This window comes from Diadema setosum, chromosome 4 (assembly GCF_964275005.1).
Source record: "Diadema setosum chromosome 4, eeDiaSeto1, whole genome shotgun sequence".
NCBI classification, from domain to species: domain Eukaryota; kingdom Metazoa; phylum Echinodermata; class Echinoidea; order Diadematoida; family Diadematidae; genus Diadema; species Diadema setosum.
In genome coordinates this window covers 25682778-25707213 of record NC_092688.1, presented here as the reverse complement: position 1 = coordinate 25707213, position 24436 = coordinate 25682778, and the positions used below count along the sequence as shown (strand labels likewise).

The 24436-nt window shown below is 38.1% G+C and overlaps 1 protein-coding gene across 1 annotated transcript; it reads left to right on the top strand.

Moving 5' to 3' along the window:
• Window positions 1-9405: 9405 nt before the first annotated feature.
• Window positions 9406-24123, top strand: LOC140227762 (uncharacterized). The gene is made up of 9 exons (XM_072308162.1): window positions 9406-9417; window positions 14134-14347; window positions 15698-15877; window positions 16531-16608; window positions 16968-17237; window positions 18210-18419; window positions 20814-20931; window positions 22355-22508; window positions 23308-24123. Exons 1-9 carry the CDS (start codon window positions 9406-9408, stop codon window positions 24121-24123), a joined length of 2052 nt encoding a protein of 683 aa, XP_072164263.1.
• Window positions 24124-24436: the final 313 nt, after the last annotated feature.

The window sequence follows — 24436 nt, the reverse complement described above, 5'->3', positions numbered from 1 at the left end:
GAGTACGTAAAATGTGTTATACGATTTTTATAATAATGGTCTTTTTAATGATTTTCCTTTTTACTATCCTAAATATAATATCAGATTACCGCAATAACGGTGAAAGTGAACAAGTGAACGAACATAGGTGACAAGAGAAAGCAACAAAACCTATTGAGAGCTTTGCCCTGCAAGGGATGCTTTCAACCTGCCAAGTTTCAGTATAATTATGCTGTATACACAATATTCAAAACTCTGGTAATCTCAATGGGACATTGTATAAAGTAAATTCATGTATGGATTTCACATGTAATATTGTCATATTAAATAGAGGGTAAAGAATTCATCGTTCATAAGATTGAAAACAGCGAAAATATAACAATCTTGATTGTCTGGTGTTATGCACTAGCAGAATTCGTGTTATCAGAAAATACCCGGCACTATTACATTTATGTCCAAAGGACATCCAGACAGAGCTAAAATTTCGAACTTGAATAATGATAGCAACGCTGGTAATAAATAAGCATTAGTAGATGTTGTAAGACGGTTAATTAATGTCCACAGTGCTACTTCTGAAGGTCACAAAGACACTGAAAATACATTGTATCACCATTGTACAATAAAAGACACTGAAAATACATTGTATTACCATTGTACAATATAAAGAAGATTAACAAGAAGCATTATTTAATTGATCTCGTTGTTCACAATCAATTTGTTGAGGAAGGGAAGGAGAAAGTCCATCGTGGAAAAATAAGAAAATTTTCACGACTTTATGGAACTTGTGGGTTCGATTATATCACGATGGTTATTAACCTGAAAATTGATAATTTTGTAACCGACAGGAAATCGATGAATTAGAACTGGCTTATAGCTGCTTATTAATGATTAATGTAGTATGTCTGAATGTAATGTATGTATGAAAAAATGACGTGAAAGTGTAAACATCATCATTGAAGAGCTCATTGCTGAGAAGGAGAGATCCTGGAAAAGGGTTGAAAGAGTTTGATAACGGCTGTGTGTTTATCCTAAAAATGCATTTTAATACGTAAACAAACAGAAACAATTGCAACTGATTGACAAATTGCCCTACATCGACGTATAAAATAAGCACTGAATTGATCAGTGTTTTTTAGTAGTAGCCATGATAAAAATCATGGGCGTACATACTCGAGCAGGATTCGAACCTACGACCTCCTGATCACCGGACAGGCGTCATCTCCACTAGACCACCGAGCTTTCGCCCGACAGCAAGTGTTGGTTCTAATCCTTATAGCATGCAGCGGGTACTGCTTTGTTATTCAAATTCATGAATTTCTTCCGTCGAGATGTTTTCATTGCAACTGATTGACAAATTGCCCTACATCGACGTATAAAATAAGCACTGAATTGATCAGTGTTTTTTAGTAGTAGCCATGATAAAAATCATGGGCGTACATACTCGAGCAGGATTCGAACCTACGACCTCCTGATCACCGGACAGGCGTCATCTCCACTAGACCACCGAGCTTTCGCCCGACAGCAAGTGTTGGTTCTAATCCTTATAGCATGCAGCGGGTACTGCTTTGTTATTCAAATTCATGAATTTCTTCCGTCGAGATGTTTTCATTGCAACTGATTGACAAATTGCCCTACATCGACGTATAAAATAAGCACTGAATTGATCAGTGTTTTTTAGTAGTAGCCATGATAAAAATCATGGGCGTACATACTCGAGCAGGATTCGAACCTACGACCTCCTGATCACCGGACAGGCGTCATCTCCACTAGACCACCGAGCTTTCGCCCGACAGCAAGTGTTGGTTCTAATCCTTATAGCATGCAGCGGGTACTGCTTTGTTATTCAAATTCATGAATTTCTTCCGTCGAGATGTTTTCATTGCAACTGATTGACAAATTGCCCTACATCGACGTATAAAATAAGCACTGAATTGATCAGTGTTTTTTAGTAGTAGCCATGATAAAAATCATGGGCGTACATACTCGAGCAGGATTCGAACCTACGACCTCCTGATCACCGGACAGGCGTCATCTCCACTAGACCACCGAGCTTTCGCCCGACAGCAAGTGTTGGTTCTAATCCTTATAGCATGCAGCGGGTACTGCTTTGTTATTCAAATTCATGAATTTCTTCCGTCGAGATGTTTTCATTGCAACTGATTGACAAATTGCCCTACATCGACGTATAAAATAAGCACTGAATTGATCAGTGTTTTTTAGTAGTAGCCATGATAAAAATCATGGGCGTACATACTCGAGCAGGATTCGAACCTACGACCTCCTGATCACCGGACAGGCGTCATCTCCACTAGACCACCGAGCTTTCGCCCGACAGCAAGTGTTGGTTCTAATCCTTATAGCATGCAGCGGGTACTGCTTTGTTATTCAAATTCATGAATTTCTTCCGTCGAGATGTTTTCATTGCAACTGATTGACAAATTGCCCTACATCGACGTATAAAATAAGCACTGAATTGATCAGTGTTTTTTAGTAGTAGCCATGATAAAAATCATGGGCGTACATACTCGAGCAGGATTCGAACCTACGACCTCCTGATCACCGGACAGGCGTCATCTCCACTAGACCACCGAGCTTTCGCCCGACAGCAAGTGTTGGTTCTAATCCTTATAGCATGCAGCGGGTACTGCTTTGTTATTCAAATTCATGAATTTCTTCCGTCGAGATGTTTTCATTGCAACTGATTGACAAATTGCCCTACATCGACGTATAAAATAAGCACTGAATTGATCAGTGTTTTTTAGTAGTAGCCATGATAAAAATCATGGGCGTACATACTCGAGCAGGATTCGAACCTACGACCTCCTGATCACCGGACAGGCGTCATCTCCACTAGACCACCGAGCTTTCGCCCGACAGCAAGTGTTGGTTCTAATCCTTATAGCATGCAGCGGGTACTGCTTTGTTATTCAAATTCATGAATTTCTTCCGTCGAGATGTTTTCATTGCAACTGATTGACAAATTGCCCTACATCGACGTATAAAATAAGCACTGAATTGATCAGTGTTTTTTAGTAGTAGCCATGATAAAAATCATGGGCGTACATACTCGAGCAGGATTCGAACCTACGACCTCCTGATCACCGGACAGGCGTCATCTCCACTAGACCACCGAGCTTTCGCCCGACAGCAAGTGTTGGTTCTAATCCTTATAGCATGCAGCGGGTACTGCTTTGTTATTCAAATTCATGAATTTCTTCCGTCGAGATGTTTTCATTGCAACTGATTGACAAATTGCCCTACATCGACGTATAAAATAAGCACTGAATTGATCAGTGTTTTTTAGTAGTAGCCATGATAAAAATCATGGGCGTACATACTCGAGCAGGATTCGAACCTACGACCTCCTGATCACCGGACAGGCGTCATCTCCACTAGACCACCGAGCTTTCGCCCGACAGCAAGTGTTGGTTCTAATCCTTATAGCATGCAGCGGGTACTGCTTTGTTATTCAAATTCATGAATTTCTTCCGTCGAGATGTTTTCATTGCAACTGATTGACAAATTGCCCTACATCGACGTATAAAATAAGCACTGAATTGATCAGTGTTTTTTAGTAGTAGCCATGATAAAAATCATGGGCGTACATACTCGAGCAGGATTCGAACCTACGACCTCCTGATCACCGGACAGGCGTCATCTCCACTAGACCACCGAGCTTTCGCCCGACAGCAAGTGTTGGTTCTAATCCTTATAGCATGCAGCGGGTACTGCTTTGTTATTCAAATTCATGAATTTCTTCCGTCGAGATGTTTTCATTGCAACTGATTGACAAATTGCCCTACATCGACGTATAAAATAAGCACTGAATTGATCAGTGTTTTTTAGTAGTAGCCATGATAAAAATCATGGGCGTACATACTCGAGCAGGATTCGAACCTACGACCTCCTGATCACCGGACAGGCGTCATCTCCACTAGACCACCGAGCTTTCGCCCGACAGCAAGTGTTGGTTCTAATCCTTATAGCATGCAGCGGGTACTGCTTTGTTATTCAAATTCATGAATTTCTTCCGTCGAGATGTTTTCATTGCAACTGATTGACAAATTGCCCTACATCGACGTATAAAATAAGCACTGAATTGATCAGTGTTTTTTTAGTAGTAGCCATGATAAAAATCATGGGCGTACATACTCGAGCAGGATTCGAACCTACGACCTCCTGATCACCGGACAGGCGTCATCTCCACTAGACCACCGAGCTTTCGCCCGACAGCAAGTGTTGGTTCTAATCCTTATAGCATGCAGCGGGTACTGCTTTGTTATTCAAATTCATGAATTTCTTCCGTCGAGATGTTTTCATTGCAACTGATTGACAAATTGCCCTACATCGACGTATAAAATAAGCACTGAATTGATCAGTGTTTTTTAGTAGTAGCCATGATAAAAATCATGGGCGTACATACTCGAGCAGGATTCGAACCTACGACCTCCTGATCACCGGACAGGCGTCATCTCCACTAGACCACCGAGCTTTCGCCCGACAGCAAGTGTTGGTTCTAATCCTTATAGCATGCAGCGGGTACTGCTTTGTTATTCAAATTCATGAATTTCTTCCGTCGAGATGTTTTCATTGCATTCATGAATTTGAATAACAAAGCAGTACCCGCTGCATGCTATAAGGATTAGAACCAACACTTGCTGTCGGGCGAAAGCTCGGTGGTCTAGTGGAGATGACGCCTGTCCGGTGATCAGGAGGTCGTAGGTTCGAATCCTGCTCGAGTATGTACGCCCATGATTTTTATCATGGCTACTACTAAAAAACACTGATCAATTCAGTGCTTATTTTATACGTCGATGTAGGGCAATTTGTCAATCAGTTGCAATGAAAACATCTCGACGGAAGAAATTCATGAATTTGAATAACAAAGCAGTACCCGCTGCATGCTATAAGGATTAGAACCAACACTTGCTGTCGGGCGAAAGCTCGGTGGTCTAGTGGAGATGACGCCTGTCCGGTGATCAGGAGGTCGTAGGTTCGAATCCTGCTCGAGTATGTACGCCCATGATTTTTATCATGGCTACTACTAAAAAAACACTGATCAATTCAGTGCTTATTTTATACGTCGATGTAGGGCAATTTGTCAATCAGTTGCAATGAAAACATCTCGACGGAAGAAATTCATGAATTTGAATAACAAAGCAGTACCCGCTGCATGCTATAAGGATTAGAACCAACACTTGCTGTCGGGCGAAAGCTCGGTGGTCTAGTGGAGATGACGCCTGTCCGGTGATCAGGAGGTCGTAGGTTCGAATCCTGCTCGAGTATGTACGCCCATGATTTTTATCATGGCTACTACTAAAAAACACTGATCAATTCAGTGCTTATTTTATACGTCGATGTAGGGCAATTTGTCAATCAGTTGCAATGAAAACATCTCGACGGAAGAAATTCATGAATTTGAATAACAAAGCAGTACCCGCTGCATGCTATAAGGATTAGAACCAACACTTGCTGTCGGGCGAAAGCTCGGTGGTCTAGTGGAGATGACGCCTGTCCGGTGATCAGGAGGTCGTAGGTTCGAATCCTGCTCGAGTATGTACGCCCATGATTTTTATCATGGCTACTACTAAAAAACACTGATCAATTCAGTGCTTATTTTATACGTCGATGTAGGGCAATTTGTCAATCAGTTGCAATGAAAACATCTCGACGGAAGAAATTCATGAATTTGAATAACAAAGCAGTACCCGCTGCATGCTATAAGGATTAGAACCAACACTTGCTGTCGGGCGAAAGCTCGGTGGTCTAGTGGAGATGACGCCTGTCCGGTGATCAGGAGGTCGTAGGTTCGAATCCTGCTCGAGTATGTACGCCCATGATTTTTATCATGGCTACTACTAAAAAACACTGATCAATTCAGTGCTTATTTTATACGTCGATGTAGGGCAATTTGTCAATCAGTTGCAATGAAAACATCTCGACGGAAGAAATTCATGAATTTGAATAACAAAGCAGTACCCGCTGCATGCTATAAGGATTAGAACCAACACTTGCTGTCGGGCGAAAGCTCGGTGGTCTAGTGGAGATGACGCCTGTCCGGTGATCAGGAGGTCGTAGGTTCGAATCCTGCTCGAGTATGTACGCCCATGATTTTTATCATGGCTACTACTAAAAAACACTGATCAATTCAGTGCTTATTTTATACGTCGATGTAGGGCAATTTGTCAATCAGTTGCAATGAAAACATCTCGACGGAAGAAATTCATGAATTTGAATAACAAAGCAGTACCCGCTGCATGCTATAAGGATTAGAACCAACACTTGCTGTCGGGCGAAAGCTCGGTGGTCTAGTGGAGATGACGCCTGTCCGGTGATCAGGAGGTCGTAGGTTCGAATCCTGCTCGAGTATGTACGCCCATGATTTTTATCATGGCTACTACTAAAAAAACACTGATCAATTCAGTGCTTATTTTATACGTCGATGTAGGGCAATTTGTCAATCAGTTGCAATGAAAACATCTCGACGGAAGAAATTCATGAATTTGAATAACAAAGCAGTACCCGCTGCATGCTATAAGGATTAGAACCAACACTTGCTGTCGGGCGAAAGCTCGGTGGTCTAGTGGAGATGACGCCTGTCCGGTGATCAGGAGGTCGTAGGTTCGAATCCTGCTCGAGTATGTACGCCCATGATTTTTATCATGGCTACTACTAAAAAACACTGATCAATTCAGTGCTTATTTTATACGTCGATGTAGGGCAATTTGTCAATCAGTTGCAATGAAAACATCTCGACGGAAGAAATTCATGAATTTGAATAACAAAGCAGTACCCGCTGCATGCTATAAGGATTAGAACCAACACTTGCTGTCGGGCGAAAGCTCGGTGGTCTAGTGGAGATGACGCCTGTCCGGTGATCAGGAGGTCGTAGGTTCGAATCCTGCTCGAGTATGTACGCCCATGATTTTTATCATGGCTACTACTAAAAAACACTGATCAATTCAGTGCTTATTTTATACGTCGATGTAGGGCAATTTGTCAATCAGTTGCAATGAAAACATCTCGACGGAAGAAATTCATGAATTTGAATAACAAAGCAGTACCCGCTGCATGCTATAAGGATTAGAACCAACACTTGCTGTCGGGCGAAAGCTCGGTGGTCTAGTGGAGATGACGCCTGTCCGGTGATCAGGAGGTCGTAGGTTCGAATCCTGCTCGAGTATGTACGCCCATGATTTTTATCATGGCTACTACTAAAAAACACTGATCAATTCAGTGCTTATTTTATACGTCGATGTAGGGCAATTTGTCAATCAGTTGCAATGAAAACATCTCGACGGAAGAAATTCATGAATTTGAATAACAAAGCAGTACCCGCTGCATGCTATAAGGATTAGAACCAACACTTGCTGTCGGGCGAAAGCTCGGTGGTCTAGTGGAGATGACGCCTGTCCGGTGATCAGGAGGTCGTAGGTTCGAATCCTGCTCGAGTATGTACGCCCATGATTTTTATCATGGCTACTACTAAAAAACACTGATCAATTCAGTGCTTATTTTATACGTCGATGTAGGGCAATTTGTCAATCAGTTGCAATGAAAACATCTCGACGGAAGAAATTCATGAATTTGAATAACAAAGCAGTACCCGCTGCATGCTATAAGGATTAGAACCAACACTTGCTGTCGGGCGAAAGCTCGGTGGTCTAGTGGAGATGACGCCTGTCCGGTGATCAGGAGGTCGTAGGTTCGAATCCTGCTCGAGTATGTACGCCCATGATTTTTATCATGGCTACTACTAAAAAACACTGATCAATTCAGTGCTTATTTTATACGTCGATGTAGGGCAATTTGTCAATCAGTTGCAATGAAAACATCTCGACGGAAGAAATTCATGAATTTGAATAACAAAGCAGTACCCGCTGCATGCTATAAGGATTAGAACCAACACTTGCTGTCGGGCGAAAGCTCGGTGGTCTAGTGGAGATGACGCCTGTCCGGTGATCAGGAGGTCGTAGGTTCGAATCCTGCTCGAGTATGTACGCCCATGATTTTTATCATGGCTACTACTAAAAAACACTGATCAATTCAGTGCTTATTTTATACGTCGATGTAGGGCAATTTGTCAATCAGTTGCAATGAAAAACATCTCGACGGAAGAAATTCATGAATTTGGAAAAACAGAAACAAGTAAAAGGATATGATCACTCCAAACGCCGACCCTTAAAGTTATACCATCTATACTGGAGCAAATGATTTGAAATAAAGAGGAATCAAATCAACATTTTGTTAACGACTCAATTTAATCCATGTGCAAGAGGTGAAATTCCGCGTTCAGAATCAAAAGATTTCGATGCTGACTAAAATAGTTAAAATGTTCAGTGCAGTGGAAGTAGATGAATAGGGGTGAATAGGGAGCATCTACCGTTCATTAACTCCACGTTTGAGGCAAACAGCATTTAAAAATTTGTTAGCGATCAAGGATATGAAAGTGAAAACAAATTTTGAGAGAGGATTATTTTTTATTTTTTCATGGACATAGGCAGCTGACCGAAGACCAGAAATACCAACAAACAATAATTATGCTTGGTCGAACTTCAGTTACACTTTTACATTCATTCTCGGTGTATGGAAGAAGAGTTGCACAAGTTCATCCAGCGGGAGGGCAATCATTTCAAGTCATTAGTAAGTTTTCACAGCTTAAGAAAAGTTTCCTTTTGAAGTCAAATTAAACCGCATGACTTGTGACATACAAAGACATACACTGCAAGAATATTAGTCTCAGTGTCATCTCTTCTTCTAGCCTTGCATGTTGAAATTGAATGTGAAATGATGATAGTAATTTTTAAAAGAAAATCCTCAACATTTATGACAAAAGATTGTATTCCATCCGTATAAAAGCATTGAATGATCATGAACCTAAGAAAATGAATCGGGGATCTTGGACTTCAAAAAAGTGTTCTTCATCATACAACCTGTATTACTTTAGTCCTGTTTAAGCGCAATGAGTTAACCATGACACGTTAGAAAAAAAAAACAACAAAAATGTCTAGCACTCCTGTGTGTACGCTACTGTTCATTTAATAAAAAAAAATCATATGAAATAATGAGGGTATGTTGTGCTTTAATATGTTTTACATAATATGCATAAGTATACTAATACATAATGTGAACACAAACACACACACACACATACACACACGCACACACACACACACATGTATATAATTATATATGTATTGGGTAGACACTATATACTTTTTTTGTGTGTGTCTGATAGCCCTAGCGGGCCACTAAGATCTTGAAATTTCAAAATTTGGTGGCCAGGTACAGAAGTAAACAGTCTATAACTTTAGTTGCCCGATCGAGGAAACAGTGTATCCTGTTAGGAAATTTGTGTTGTGTGTGTGTGTGTGTGTGTGTGTGTGTGAGAGAGAGAGAGAGAGTATGTGGTAAATGAATCGAAAGATGATCGACAATGTAAGTACTCGCTTTAATGCCACTTTCCTGAAAGCCTTGGAAATCGTATGGGATATACACTCAACAAAAAAGTAAACACTTTTTTTGAGGTTATATTTCTCATAGAAACATTTGATGAAAATCAATGTTTTATGTACCATATTAAAGGTAATTTAATTGGCTATCAACCCATACGGTCAATATGAATTTAAATATTACGCATGCGTGACCACATTCGTTTTTGTCCTCCAAAGCAAATAAAAAAATTGCAAAAATTGACACGTTCTCTTTCATTTGCAAATGCCCTTCAAGAGGACAATGATAACCAAAAAAAAAAAAAGAAGTTAAACACAATGAGAGACATGAATGAAATTTTAAAACAAGTTTTGCTTCTCTTTATCTCTTCATAACCTCAAATAAAAGTAAAGTGGGAAAGTAAATGAGGAGATTGCGAATCTTCTGTCAGCTCAAACCTCAAATAATAGGGTGTAAGGGCACGAAAATGTATAAATGATCAGAAAATTTCTTATTTCATTCTTTGATTGAGTAATTTAAAAATTCATGAGACAAGTTCACGAAGTAAATGTTATTTACAATTTTTCAAATTTGGGAAATCAATTCAAATTCCAACCATTTTGTTAATATTCTTCTTCTCTCATATCACTTGAATTTGGACTTGACAGAAGATTCTTCATTTTCCTCCATTATTTTAAACCTTTATTGATCTTGTGGCCTTCAAGGAATATCATAGAGATCATAGGTTTATTTTTGCAACGTAATTTTTGTTTTTTATTGTGTTTAATTTGTCTTTTATTCTTATTCTTATAAAATCGGTATGGAAGAGCATTTACTCATGAATGACAACTTATACATTTTTGCAATTTTTATTTTTGTGCCTTGGGAGAGAAATGCACAGATGTTCAATCATGCCTGAATTTTCCCTTTTTATTAACCTATCAGATTGACAGCCAATTATATGACCTTTCATATGGTATATAATACTCTTTAGCCAAACGTTTATGAAAAATATAAACTTAAAAAAGTGTTTACTTTCTTTTTTTTTGCTGAGTGTACTAGTACGCTTTCGATTGGACAACTACGCACGCGCAGGGAGTGACCGATTAGCTGAAGAGGTCTCGTGACATGTACTCGAGCCCTTTTCCTCCGCGACATTGACAGAGCAGAGATACTACTGCATTCACATAACTCTACAGAGCAGGAAAGATCTGCAAATATCACGTCAGGTGGAAGAGTCTACCACTGTCGTGATTTTCCATATCGTGGGGGAACGAGCCCAAGTATATGGAATAAATTCAACATAATTATGATAAAGATTTAAAAAAAACATTGAAAAAATTGTATATTCATTCTATAGTAGTGGCAATAATGGCGCCTCTATTAACTTTTATTCATCTTTGCTTATCCGTTACTATTTTCGCGCATAGTTATTACACTAATATTAGAACAAAAATGATTACATATCTAAGAACTCGGGGAAAACCCCAGAACGGATCTGGGGAACCTTAATGTGTGTCATCTAGGTCAATGTAGGTGATTCTGATCTTTTTTTAATTGAATTTAAGCCAGCAAAGTGTTCTGCACCTCCAATGACGTTTAAAATCATCCAAACTTTTGACTTTCACTGCTTGTTATCAAAACAATATAAGGCAATTTCTGTATTTGACGGCCATCTTGAATATCTCATAATTCCTAAGGTCAGCTAACTCGAGATAAAGTAAATCTGAAATTCTTGCTTCCCTCTTTTCACAGAACGTCAGATCTTTTTCTCTGCAATTTTGGCGACCATCCTTAAGGACAAGTCCACCTTCATAGATTTGATTTGATTTGATTTGATTTATTGGTTCCTGCATTATATCATTGCTTATGCAGATACATACACATATATCATATACATTGTTGGTACCATACATATAAATGGATATACATAAACATTAAGTGCTAACAAGGTAAGTTTCTTCATTACCTTTAGAATGTACAGCAATACAGTTTCTTCATTGCCTTTACAATGTACAACAGAGCATATCAGTGATGCAATGAATAATGCAGAAGGGCTACAGCTTAAGCATTGCTTGATTTGCATGCAGCCCTCGTACATAATACATAACATATAGGAAAATAAGGGGAGGGATGACTTGCATAGAGATAGGATAGGAGAAAGGAGAGAGGAGAGGTCTGTCTGCTTTCACTATACACAAAGTAAAGGCCCGGTCCCACTGGCCGACGGACACAAAGCGTATGCAGAAAGGACACAGCGGACGAGCAAAATTTCGGGGATGGCTTCATCCGCTTTCATCCGCTCCAGAAATTAACAAAATTGGCGAAAATTGGCGGTAACAGAACGGAAATAGAACGGACGTGGGTAGTATGTAGCGGGGATGTTAAACGGATGTTCATCGGAAGCCTAGCGGATGAAAGCGGATGGAAGGGGATGACAGCTCCGAAGGGGTTACCGGAGATAATTGCGAAACGGACGCATAGCAGAAAAAGCGGATGCAGAGTGGATGCAGAGCGGATGCAGAGCGGATGCAGGCTGGATCACTGAATAGTAAAGCATAGCAAAGTATTTTCTCACCGAGGTACAGGTGAACACTTACAGGTCATGGTCGGTTACATAACATTACGCAATAACTTCTGAACAGCGATAATTCAACAAGGGAATTTCACATACGATACAATTGCAATGACATTATAAGATCACTGATATCTAGAAAGCAGCATTGTCTTTACAGCTTTCTTGTGTAGACGTGTGGATTAAGTGAATGCAGCAATATCAGTAGAAGCCATCAGGGAGTATGAGTAAAATCAGACAATCCGTTCAGAAGTTATGAATTTCTGAAGGTTTTGCTCAGTCACTGCACGATCAAAAGATGTCACATGTGTGTAGAATGATAAAAGAAACGTAAAGAAAATTCAAACATATTTTCACTTTTGTCGTATAATAAAAGCACACGTGGCTTGCCTCTTTCAGAAGGCGGGGAATAATATCATACTTAACATACGTCAGTGACAAGTCGGGGAAATGTTCCCTTTTTAAAAAAAAAACTGAATTTTGTGAAATTCTCTTTATATATTCTTTATATTGTTTTACGCATGTGACATCATACACTGTAGTAGTCTTCTCATTCAGCAATGACTACGCAGAAAATTCAAAAATTCATAACTTTTGAAGGATTGTCCGATTTTCCCAAAACTTTTACTGAGATGCTAACATTGTTGCATTCACTCAATCCATATGTATGTGAGGATGGACATGTCCTTAAATATCTCAAAGACTTCAATTACATACAAAAAAGCTTAATCAATCAGGTTTTAATCCAGTACTCATGAAAAAAAAATATGGGCGGATTCAGCTTCTTGCATTAAGACTACTATACATTTTATATCATTTAAAGTGTACGACAGCTGCAGGAGCCAAAGAGATGAAAAGAGGGAGAGAGAAAAAGAAAAGGAGAGAGAGAGATGGAGAGAGAGAGAGAGAGGGGGAGACGATGCTTTGTGAATTTACTATTGGTCGAAAGTAGTTTTCCACCCTTGCTTAAGAGGTTTGTTTATCACTTTGGTTTACATATTTCATGTTCAAAACATGCATCTATAGTACATCACAATTCTGTATGGAGTCGTTTAGCTTGCTGGAAGCACTTTCTGTAGCCAGTAATAATGTAGTCCAAAAGTATATCTTACTAATTTCAGTAACTATCACAGAAATATGACAATAGATCTGTGATAATAACAAGACACAATACAATATCTAAAACGACAGCGTGGGCGTTATATCACTGAAACTAATGATTGGCATTCTCGAGTGGCTGTATGCTGTGGATCCTCCTGTATCGCTTCCTTGAAAGCCCAGGCAACTTTATGAGATTCTGCTCGAACGCATTCTTATCATGCACTCAGACTTTTTAATACTCCAACGTCATCAATCAGCTCAGTACCATCAACAATATTTTTTGCTCATATCTATTCCATTGTATTTCTATTGTATTCTATTGTATGTAAGGATTGAAGGGAACATTACACCGACTTTCAGACTTTCGTAGCGTGCTGTTATTTCGGAGTTATCTGCAGTGGCTGTGCTATGATTTCCCCATTTTTTTTTTTTTTTTTTGCGATGGAGGAAAGAATGATATTCCTCGTATGGATTTCTGCTCATTTCTTGTTTAGCAATCCTTTTATGAAGTCCTCAGCACTTGGAACTAATACATGTGGGTACCTTTCAATTTTCTTTCCATCATTGACATATCTCGCACATTTCTCTCTTTCTCAGTTCTTGTAGCAAGTCAGTGTTTACACGAGAATGGAATGTTCTGTCAGATATGCTTGAACTTTTGTCCTAATAAATCCCACAAGTAATAGGTTCAATAAAGTTAACCTTTATCATTTTTATTTACTGCGTTTGTGAAAGAACATTGATTGATAACTTAACTACTGACATGTGATCTCCAGGAAGACGAATGCGTTACAAGAATTCGGCAAGAAATAGTACATGATTTGGCATTTTAAATCATGTCACAGAACTGACATCAGCTCGAATACTTAGAGGAATTTTTCATTGTTCCTTTTATTGCTATTCTCATAATTCATTAATTTACGTGCACTCTTTGTGATCCTTATCATCATACAGATTTCAGTCTAAATTGTTCGGGGATTCCACTAGAACTGGAGATATGGTGTGACAAATCATGCGTCGACAACCGTGATAATTTGATTCTGCAGGCACCCCCTGGAAGGAGAATCCTCTACACCCTCAATTCCATCAATGTTGTGGTGGGATTCGAAAGGCTTGATGAAATAGCAAACAAGACCTCTCGGAGTCTGATATTGGTAGACAAGGAGTCTTCTCCCTTTTTATCACTAACCCATCAGACGAAGCAACGGTTATGGTATATCTCCCCCGTGAAATTTACCTTGTCCGTGGAGTGTTACGAGGGTAAGTGTATACTACAATTGGGGAAGCTGTGCTTGTTGTATTAACTGCAACAATAATTTTCCTTCAGTTCTCCTAAACCTGACTTTTTCTTTTGAATTGCAACAGATTATGATCATGTAGACGGCGCGTATACTTTAATTGTCAAAAATGCATGTGATTTCAAAGCGCACATGTGACAGACAGTAGACCATGTATACTGTAAGGTGAAACGGTAATAGCTACATGCAAACAAGCAAACATTGCATTCTTTTGGCACAGAATGATGATACTATGACTAGAAAATAGGTATCCTGCACAAAAATCCAAGTCCTAACATCGATAGTATCTGTATGAGACTGTCTCAAAACGTAGACATAATTGAAAAGAAATCAAAGAACTAAAATTGCGTCATTTTCATCTAAAGCCATGATATCAATACGATGGTTTACCAATACAAAGTTTATACAAGTTTTTATCCATTGACGAGAGAATATCATAATAATTGTTGTAGCTCAGGGGCTAGAATCACGGATTCTCAATCTGTATCCCCCACCCAAGTTCCTGTATATGGTCATTCGCAGGGGATTTAAGGCCACCGTTTCTACTGTGGAATTATTGTTTTTATACAGTTCAGTTCTTCCATAGTGGCCACTAACAATAATCCACATTCATACTCAACATCAAATTTAACGGCAGTTTCTACCAACGAAGACTTACAATCATTGCAGAAATAACCCCACTTGCATATAAATTTTGCAACCTTTGTATCAAAATCCATATTGTCAATGCAACAAAGCAGTATAGGTAAACGGTTGATTGTAAAATGCACTGTTTATCCCTGAAATGGTACAAAATGAAATTTGCAGAGACATGTAATCGATGGCAATAGCAGTGCAATGTGTCCAAAGAATTTGACAATCCTTCAAGACTTCGTTGGTATCTCTAATACCGGGTCATTATCATTTTTTACATTCGTTTCGCGATTGTAGGAGGGGTTTTATGGCTTCAAGGTTGATGTTAATTCAAGAAAACAACAACAACAGCAACAACCCCCCGAAAAAAAAAACAAACAAAAACAACCAACAACCAAAAAAACAAAAACGAAGAGTGCAATGTTTCTCCTGTTCTAATTGATATACTTTATCCTCAAGGGAAACTTCGGTGAATAGCCTGATATGGAATACAGATTTTATCACTTCGATATTCCTCCGTAACAATCATCCGTAAATCATCTTTACCTCGAATGAGCTACAATGAATGATTGCATAATTATTCGTTTAGCAGCAACCACAAATGATTTTATTCTCTGGAACATCAATTTTAAAGGGATACCATCAGTTAAGCTGGTTGATGGACCCTCTCCCCTTGAAGGCCTATTGGTCATCGAATCAGACAAATATGTCTGCTATGATGAATTTACCCCCGAAGCTGCTGAATTGGTCTGCGAAGAGCTCGGCTTCCCGGCCGCAAAGGAGTATACAAGCCAGTTTATTTTGGCCAATCGGACTGCAGCAATACGAGACAAGACTCTAGTTCTCTCGTGTGGTGAAGGTAATCGCAGAATTGTCATGATTGTCATTATCCATGCCGATAAAATCTTGTGAGTGCATAATGTACGTGTACCATTTCATGTAGAATATAGCATGCATCGCATCACAGACAAAGGGGAAGTTGATAGTTGACAAGCATACTACATGTAGTAGTCTGCGTCAGACGGTGAAATCTGCAAGGTATTCAAAGATTGAAATTCGTAAGCAAAAGTTTGTGAGGTGTTGTCATTGTCATAATTCGTTTTCTGTACGTGCAACACTTTTGATATCATGATATTATAGCATAACTGATATTAATCTCATTGGTGTTTTTTTTTTCTATATTACATTTTTTGCTTGACATATAAATGACGAGCAATAATACAAATTACAAATTTGTTACAAGCTTAATTGGTATAGACGCAGCAATCAAACTTTCATTAGAATATTTAAAGATTTGCTTTCTGTACATGCAAAATCTTTGATGCCCAGATATATTTTCATAAATGATAATTTCATTCTGTTTCTTTGCTCCCTAGCTTATTTTCTTCTTATGCATGCATACTTATCAAAATGACAGCGATTTTTTTTTTATGTTTCAAAGTTCCATGAGAAATGCAGCATTCAAAACCTAAGAATAGTTCATGAAATATTTTGCACAATATCAATGCACAGGTTCTCTGAGTACAGTGGACTGCTTAAAGACAACAACCCAGTGTTCCTCAAACAGGATTGTTAGACTCCATTGTCGAGGTGAGAGATGCAGAAATCAGAAATTTGCGAACATTATATTATTATCATATGTCTTTGTATGATTCTACGGCACACAGATGCATTTTTTTTTCATGTTTGATAATGGATGTGCATGACGAAATGAAACTCGATACTGAGAGCAACGATAAATGCCGGTGTCAACTGAATAAGTTTTATTGCCATGATTATTTCCATGTGTTACATGCATATAATAATGGACTTGTAAAAGTGTCATTTCAGTAGTTGTTGAAAAGTATCAGATATCTACAATTTGAGGTACGAGCAACTGGAATAATTCTTTATAAAAAAACAAACAAACATAGGCACGTTCAAATAATAATTTTCTATGACTGCCATAGAACCTGGATTTCTCGGATGCTACAAAGGCAACCATCTAAACCTTCAAGCAGCATCCCAAGTTGTACTTGGCGTTGATTCGGACGGCGAGTGCATGTCCACCTGTAGAGGACAGCCCCAAAGCAATGGCGTTGCTGTCATGCAACAAGGAGTGTGCATTTGTTTTCAGTCTGAAACGTATGCACAGGTCATTTCTGTCGGAAACTTTTCTCACAATTGGACATGTGCACTTGCGACAGAGGTTGACTCCAACCGACATCATTCATTTAACCGTGAGTAATCCGAAAAGCAAAGATTTCTTGACATTAGAGTGTGAAACACGTAGGTAAGCATCAATGAATATGAAGACAGTATTATTGTTTTTGTTAATACCTGCAGTTCTCACAATATACCTTTTGTAATTAAGTCATGTGAACATTTCGAAAATGCCCTTTTTTTTTTCTCAGTTGGTTACGCACTTCACTCAAGAGACATAATGTATTATAGGCTTGCCGACATAAAATTCTTTGGAATTCATGTTAAAAATGAAGAAGAAGAAGGACGTATTTGCCTAAACCAGCAGGAGACCAGTGGGAAGCATCAATGCACTGTTTTGCATTGAATGCCTGAACACAGATTTTTTTTTTTTTTTCAATCATTTTGCCAACGCTAGGCTTTTATGAACACTTTGTTGCTGTCGGGTGGATGTGTTCCTTGCATTTGAATTGCATGTGGATTGGTCACTACAAACCAGCGCCCTCAAAAAAAAAAAAGCAAAGCAAAAAAAAAAAAACCAAAAAACAAAACAAAACAAAACAAAACAAAACAAAACACACACACACACACACGAAAAAAAAGGTGGAATTACGAAATGGCTTATATGTTTAATCATGTTCATCCGCATATTAAACGAAACTTATCAATGTACATCGATGCTTTTCATTAGTAACTGATACTTCAGACACCCTGGTGGTACAGGGTCCCGGAAATAGTAATAATCATTATGGAAGCCATCCAGTCGTATGCTCTGTATTGCTCTTCAAAATCAGAAATAAATTAATGTATGCAGTCATTATGATTTCATATTCATTATATTTGCTAGTGGTGTCATAGATTGTAAATGTATTTAGTGTCATGATCTTCATCCATGATATTGCTTCACTAGTTCTCTCTCTCTATAATATCTTTATATCGTGATGGTATTGGTTACTTTAACCTTTCCCCCATGGTTCACGAGAATCCCTACATGTCTCCTTTATTGAAAGTCTCTGTCGGATTTTGTGATCATCCTGGGATTGTGCCCAATGGAAGTTGGGATTCTGATATCACGAACTTCGGGTCGAAGATAACTCTCAGCTGTGACAAAGGTTACGCCGTCAACGGGAGTGCAGCACTGCAGTGTGTGAGACAACCTGGATGGTCGACTTACTTCCCGGTTTGGAACGCTTCAGTCCCTTCTTGCCAAGCAGTCGAAAGTAAAGCAGGCGGCCTGTCCTAAAAATCAATTTGACAGTATATTATCATTAATCATCCTCTTACGTAATCCCTGCTTTGTACAACAGTGCAAGAGAGAACGAGTGAGCGATAGAGAGAGAGAGAGAGGGGGAGAGAGGGAGGGAGAAAACAGAGGGGGGGGGGGAGGGAGAGAGGGAGGGAGAAAACAGAGGGGGGGGGGGGAGGGAGAGAGGGAGCATTTTCCTTGGCTTCCTAAGAGGAGGAGCTGTCAAATATTTTGATTTAACTATTTTGTGTGAATTTACACGATATGAGAGATATTATCATCTGAGTGCGGATGATAACAAACATCGAACATTCAAAAGTGTTCGACACTGAATAGAGCGCACCAATGAGAGGTGTTTTATGGACTCGGAATCAGTACTTTCGCATCTGACAGGAGAAAAATGAAAGTAATCAATTTAAATTTTTTGGTGTGGGAAAATGCTCACCAGCATAATTTGTTAGAAGACAGAATAGACACAATTGTGTTGTTACCGGTTGAGTGATTCATTCGGAGAGATCACCTTTTTTTACTCTGTCTGTCATGTTATGAGTATGATACTTGCTCTGAACAACTCATTTGGTATCTTAGAAAGTATATCAAAAGAGCAAATGCCACAACAGACGTGCGTATCATACTATACCACACGCACACCAGTACACTTTAATAGACGATATTTTAACTCCGTGAAGTTCCTAAATTAATTATTTTGCTGTGCAAAAACATCTTTTCGTGTGTTTGTCCATGTTTTTTTTTTTTAATGGGAATGTTTGTTCACAGACGCAGAGTGGCAAGATGGCAATAACAGCACAATGCCTACACAAAGTATAGAAACACTTCTGAGAGTATGTACTACAGTTGGCAAATACCGTGTAACATATGAGCAAAACCGTATGTGCAAGGATAAAATGATCACAATGTTAACAGTAATTCATATTCGGCATATTCATAAACTACCAGCTCAAAGGCCCCTATGCGCTTAGAATAAACATTACCACCAACAAAAAGATGGTAATTGTGAAGTTCGCAGACATCGAGAGTAATGGCGACTAGCTTGACTTTCTGTTGTCTGCAAAGCTTATAACTTCATTTTTTTTTTTTTACTATTTTGCGACATACAATAACAAGACAATGGTATGACTTCAATACAGTGTAGGGGCCATGTGTGTGTGTGTGTGTGTGTGTGTGTGTGTGTGAGTGTTTTTGACAGGGTGATGTCTCATACTGAAGAAGAGTTTAATTCTTATGATACAAGAATATAAAAAAATGTCCATGAAGAAATGAAGATATGTTGCAATGCTCAATTCTTCAAAAGGAACTGAAAAGAAAACTCTTATTAATCGATTATCAGATTTTCGTGGTGATGTAACTATCATTATGCAAATATTTGTTGATCTAATGAAAAGGCATTTTCCTGAAGAAAAAAAAAAATAAGCTCAATGAGGGAAAATGGATTACAAGTGCAATGAAAGTGCTTCAATATAACTGTGCAAAATGGCCAATTAATACTGTGAAGTAAAGTAAGCAATTATTGACCATATTTTGTTCCCCCGTCATTCTTTTATAATTTTGGAAAGTCTAAACGCTCTGCTTTTATATCAGAGTTTGATGTAATAAACTTTACTGCTTTACCACCCAAAATGCTTTCATATTATATATGTTTACATATATTTATAATTCATTGCAATATACATGTTTTATCATACATTATAATTACATCATATCTATTGTAATTGTATCGAAATAAAATGTGACATGGGAATAGATATGAATAATTGTTATTATATATTTGCGTCTTAAATATGTTAGATAATATAAATTGAATTTGAACTTAATGCTTTATCTTCCAGATCCTGAGAGTTACGAGAATGATTATGATTTTTAAGTCTAAATGCTCTGCCTATAGATCAGAGTCTGATTTAATAAACTTTACTACTTGCCCATCCAAAAAAAGTTTTATATATGTATGTATGTTTACATAAATGCTTATTAAACATATGTACATAATTTTCCTTTTTTTGTGTGTAATTGTATAGATGTGAAATGTCATACAGGAAACATAAATGCAATTAGAAATTAAATATAACTTTAATACGTTATCTTCCAGATCCTGAGAGTCAGGAGACAAATTATATTATGTACATCCTGGGACCAATTCTCGTTGTTTTTGCTGTGGTTGGCATACTGTCCATCGCTTGGTGTAGACATTATTAAACATTGTAATTACATCATACTTTTTTTTTTTGTAAATGTATCGAAATAAAATGTGACATTGGGAATATATATAAGTATTATATATTTATATCTTTAGATGTGTTAAATATTATAAATTGAACTAAATTAAACTTGAACTTAATGCTTTATCTTCCAGATCATAATAGTTACGAGAAAAATTATAATATTATTACGTACATCCTGGGAACCCTTCTCGTTGTTTTTGCTGTGGTTGGGATACTGTCCATCGCTTGGTGTAGGCATCAACAGAAAAGGTGAATTTTTGTCAAAACTAGATTGTTGATCTGAGGTGTGAGTCATTGTATGCGACTCACATAACAATCAAAGCATATTCAGAAGTAAGTGTATATTGAATGCATATGAATGTTGAAGTAATTTTGCTGATTTGGATTCCTCTTACATAGTTGGTGGGTGGAGTTATTGTAGCGAAAACCCGAGTTTATGTTCAAAAGACATTTTATTGTGTTTAATGTGTATTCAATTGTCGACCAAAATATTTCATTGATACAGCATTTTTTTTTTTGACTTATTGTACAAAAACCACCACCAAAACAAAGAAAGAAGCCGCCTATGTATACACAGTCAAAAACTAAAGGAAAAATACGGACGACACACAAAAAACAAGCAAAAACCGAAGAAGTGGAAGTTTGAAGGCTGTTAAAGGGATGGTACAGTATTGGTGGAGATGAGAATTGGGCTTTTAACTTTTTGCGAGATACCAAGAAAACACTTATGAAATAGTTCAGAGCATACCATTTTAAGAGGAAATCAAAGTTTATTAATGAAAATCGAGTTTGAAATGACTGAAACATCCAAAAACAAAGTAAAGAAAAAAAGCGATCGTAATAAAAGGTGGGTCCCACACTTTATTAGAATCGCTCTGTTTTGGATATCTCATCCATTTCAAAACCAATTTTCATCAAATAAACGTTAATTCCTCATGGAATTACATGCTCTTTCATATTTCATAAGAAGTTTCTCATTATCTCACCAAAAATGTTAGAAACCTGAAATTAGGTCTCAACCAAAACTGTACGATCCCTTTAAGCAAGTGTGAGTGGTTAGGCTAGTGCCATTGGTAAATTCAGTCTTTAAGAAGGGGATGACTATTTCTCCCAGTCGAAGTCCTAGAATTGAATCAGCATTCTGCCACTGTTTAAAACATTTGAAAAATCGCAATTATTCCTTCTACACTTGACATTCTTAAAAAAATAGAAATCGCAATAATAAAAAAAAAAGATGATTGTCAGAGAGCAGAGAAAACATCTATGCTAGAATTACTTGTTCTACCCCTTGCGCTCTTCTGCTGATTTTTGGTGACATGATTATACATGTAATGTAAGATTCAGCGAAATTTTCTCAAAGCTCATCTCAAAACTTTGCTGTTAAAAGTTAGACTAATTTGCGCTAGTTTAGATACATCGAAAGAAAAGAACAAAAATGTTTTTGGTATTTCGTTTGTAATTCACTGTGCTATATTATGTTAGAGGGACAGTAATTTTGTATCACACTTTGATTATGAAAAGCAATGAGAAAATGGAAAAAATATTAGTAATTTATCAAAAATAATGTAACTATTTGTGCTGTAATTTACAGTAACGTTCCCTCCAGTTTAAAAGGATGCATTTTACGAGTATTGTTTTCTTTCTTTATTCATATCCTGTTTGATGCGTATAGGCGTCGAGAAGCTTCAAGTCAAAAGTTGAAAGTCCACTCCAGTGAAGAGCTGTCACAGCTGGATCCGCCAAACACTTCGACTCATATTGAAGGCACAGGAGATCACAGAGCCGCCACAGCTCATCCAGAGAACACGTATGAGAACCGTGCAGCGGTAATGACACACAAATTACGTGTTTTGGGTAACAGGTTTTATTTAAGAAGGGCGAATTTTGCTGTAAATATGAGTGTTTCTATGGGGTGAGGGGGTGAGGAGGCTTGAGAAAGAAAATATGACAGGAAAAATCAAGAAAAAAAAAATCACATGGCTTTTAGCTTTTTTTCTAATAGGCATATAAAATCGAATAATGCGTATCTGGTCAACTTGTTGACTAGCATTTTCTTACAATGGTACACCTTAATATTATGGGTCTGTGCTTGGAATCATTTCTTGAAAGTTGTGGTGGTTTTAAGCAGTATCGTACATCAAGTCACTTTTGTTTGTTATCTCAATTTTCCACCTCAAAATGTGTAAGCATACTATCGCCTTGAGCATTTAATCAAAGTCTGTGGAGAACGGCGCTATAGAAATTGTATGTATTATTATTATCATTATCGTGACTATTAAAACATTTTACGGACAGCAGTGAGTTTCACATAATCAGGAATAGAATATTGCAGCTGAGTGCCCCAAGTTCTACGTTTATCTGACAATACAAAAAAATGTAGTTGGCTTATATTTTCTAATGCTGACACACACACAGTCATCAACACAAGTTGACTCGGTGCACTAGAATAGGTCCTATTCTTCAGAGTCTCTTTTTTTTCTCTAAAGTTCTATTCCAAATTGTTTTGATAATGTTGGACAATGAAAGCTTCATGAGCAATATTTCACTTTAAAGCAAAAAATAATTTTCAGGAAAGGATGACAGATGTGCTTCATGGTGGTTTTGTGTGTGACTTTTGTATGATAGGGTCGCATGTCACTGGACCTGTCTCGTGAACCTAAAATGAGCAGCAGGAGAGGTGTTGAAAGCTCAGCTGAAACTAGATCACTCCTTTTTCATGACGTCATACACCAGGATAGTGAACACTTTTTTGAGTGTATGAATACTGGAGCCGATAACACGAAAGCACTATACATGGACATGTCAGGTTCAGGAAAGAAGGGGAACAAGAATATCATATTTCTTCAATCCAGACATATCAGTGAAGAGGAAAGAGACGTTGATGAAGACGGCTACCTCCTTTCCAATGTCAGTCTGCACAGAGTTACTAGAGTTAAACCTCAAGCAAGTCGGGGTACGATAGAGCTTTGTGAGATCAACAGAGTCTCACCCAGTGGTAACACAGTTGGCACAGCATTATCTAATCAGCCCACAAGAGCTGCAGGTGACACTAGTCAGTCTGGAAACGTCCAATCGTCAATATACCATGAAATTCCCTCAGCTTCTGACCAATCCACGCCTATTCCAGAACCGCAGTACTGTCCTACTTACTGGAATATCGAAGGAAATGACGAATTTGGCCCTTATGCGATGACCCAGAACGATCCTTTATATGCGGCTTCTATCTATCCTAGCACGCCAAGAGTGGAGCATGAGGTGGACGAACATGGCTATCTCGTTTTAGAAGCACATACTGATGAAAACATCAATGGTCGCTGTGAGAGCCAAAACAACTTTCCGTCCTCAAAAAGAGATTTGTACGAAAGCGACATTTCCCCAAGAAGAGAAGATGACTTCAATTCAACAGTATATGAGAGTATTCCTCGTGAACCAGAACTCTAAATATGCTTTTACACTCATTTTATGAACTGTGTCTTGACGTATACGTCACAACAACGACGAATATATACGATGGATGATATTCGCCATTCTGGATGTTAGTTGGTCCGAAAAAAACAAAATCCCCATACCCAGATGTTTGTATTCTGAAAATAAAATGGGGTTCCTTAATCCGAACATTTGTGGAGTGATTCAGAAGGCTTGTTGGTCTTTAAAAAGGACATCAAATTCGGTATTTTGAAGGTTCGTTGATCCTAACATGTAATGAGATTCGTAAATAAAGTTCGTAAGTCCAAAGGTTTGTTGATCAGAAAAC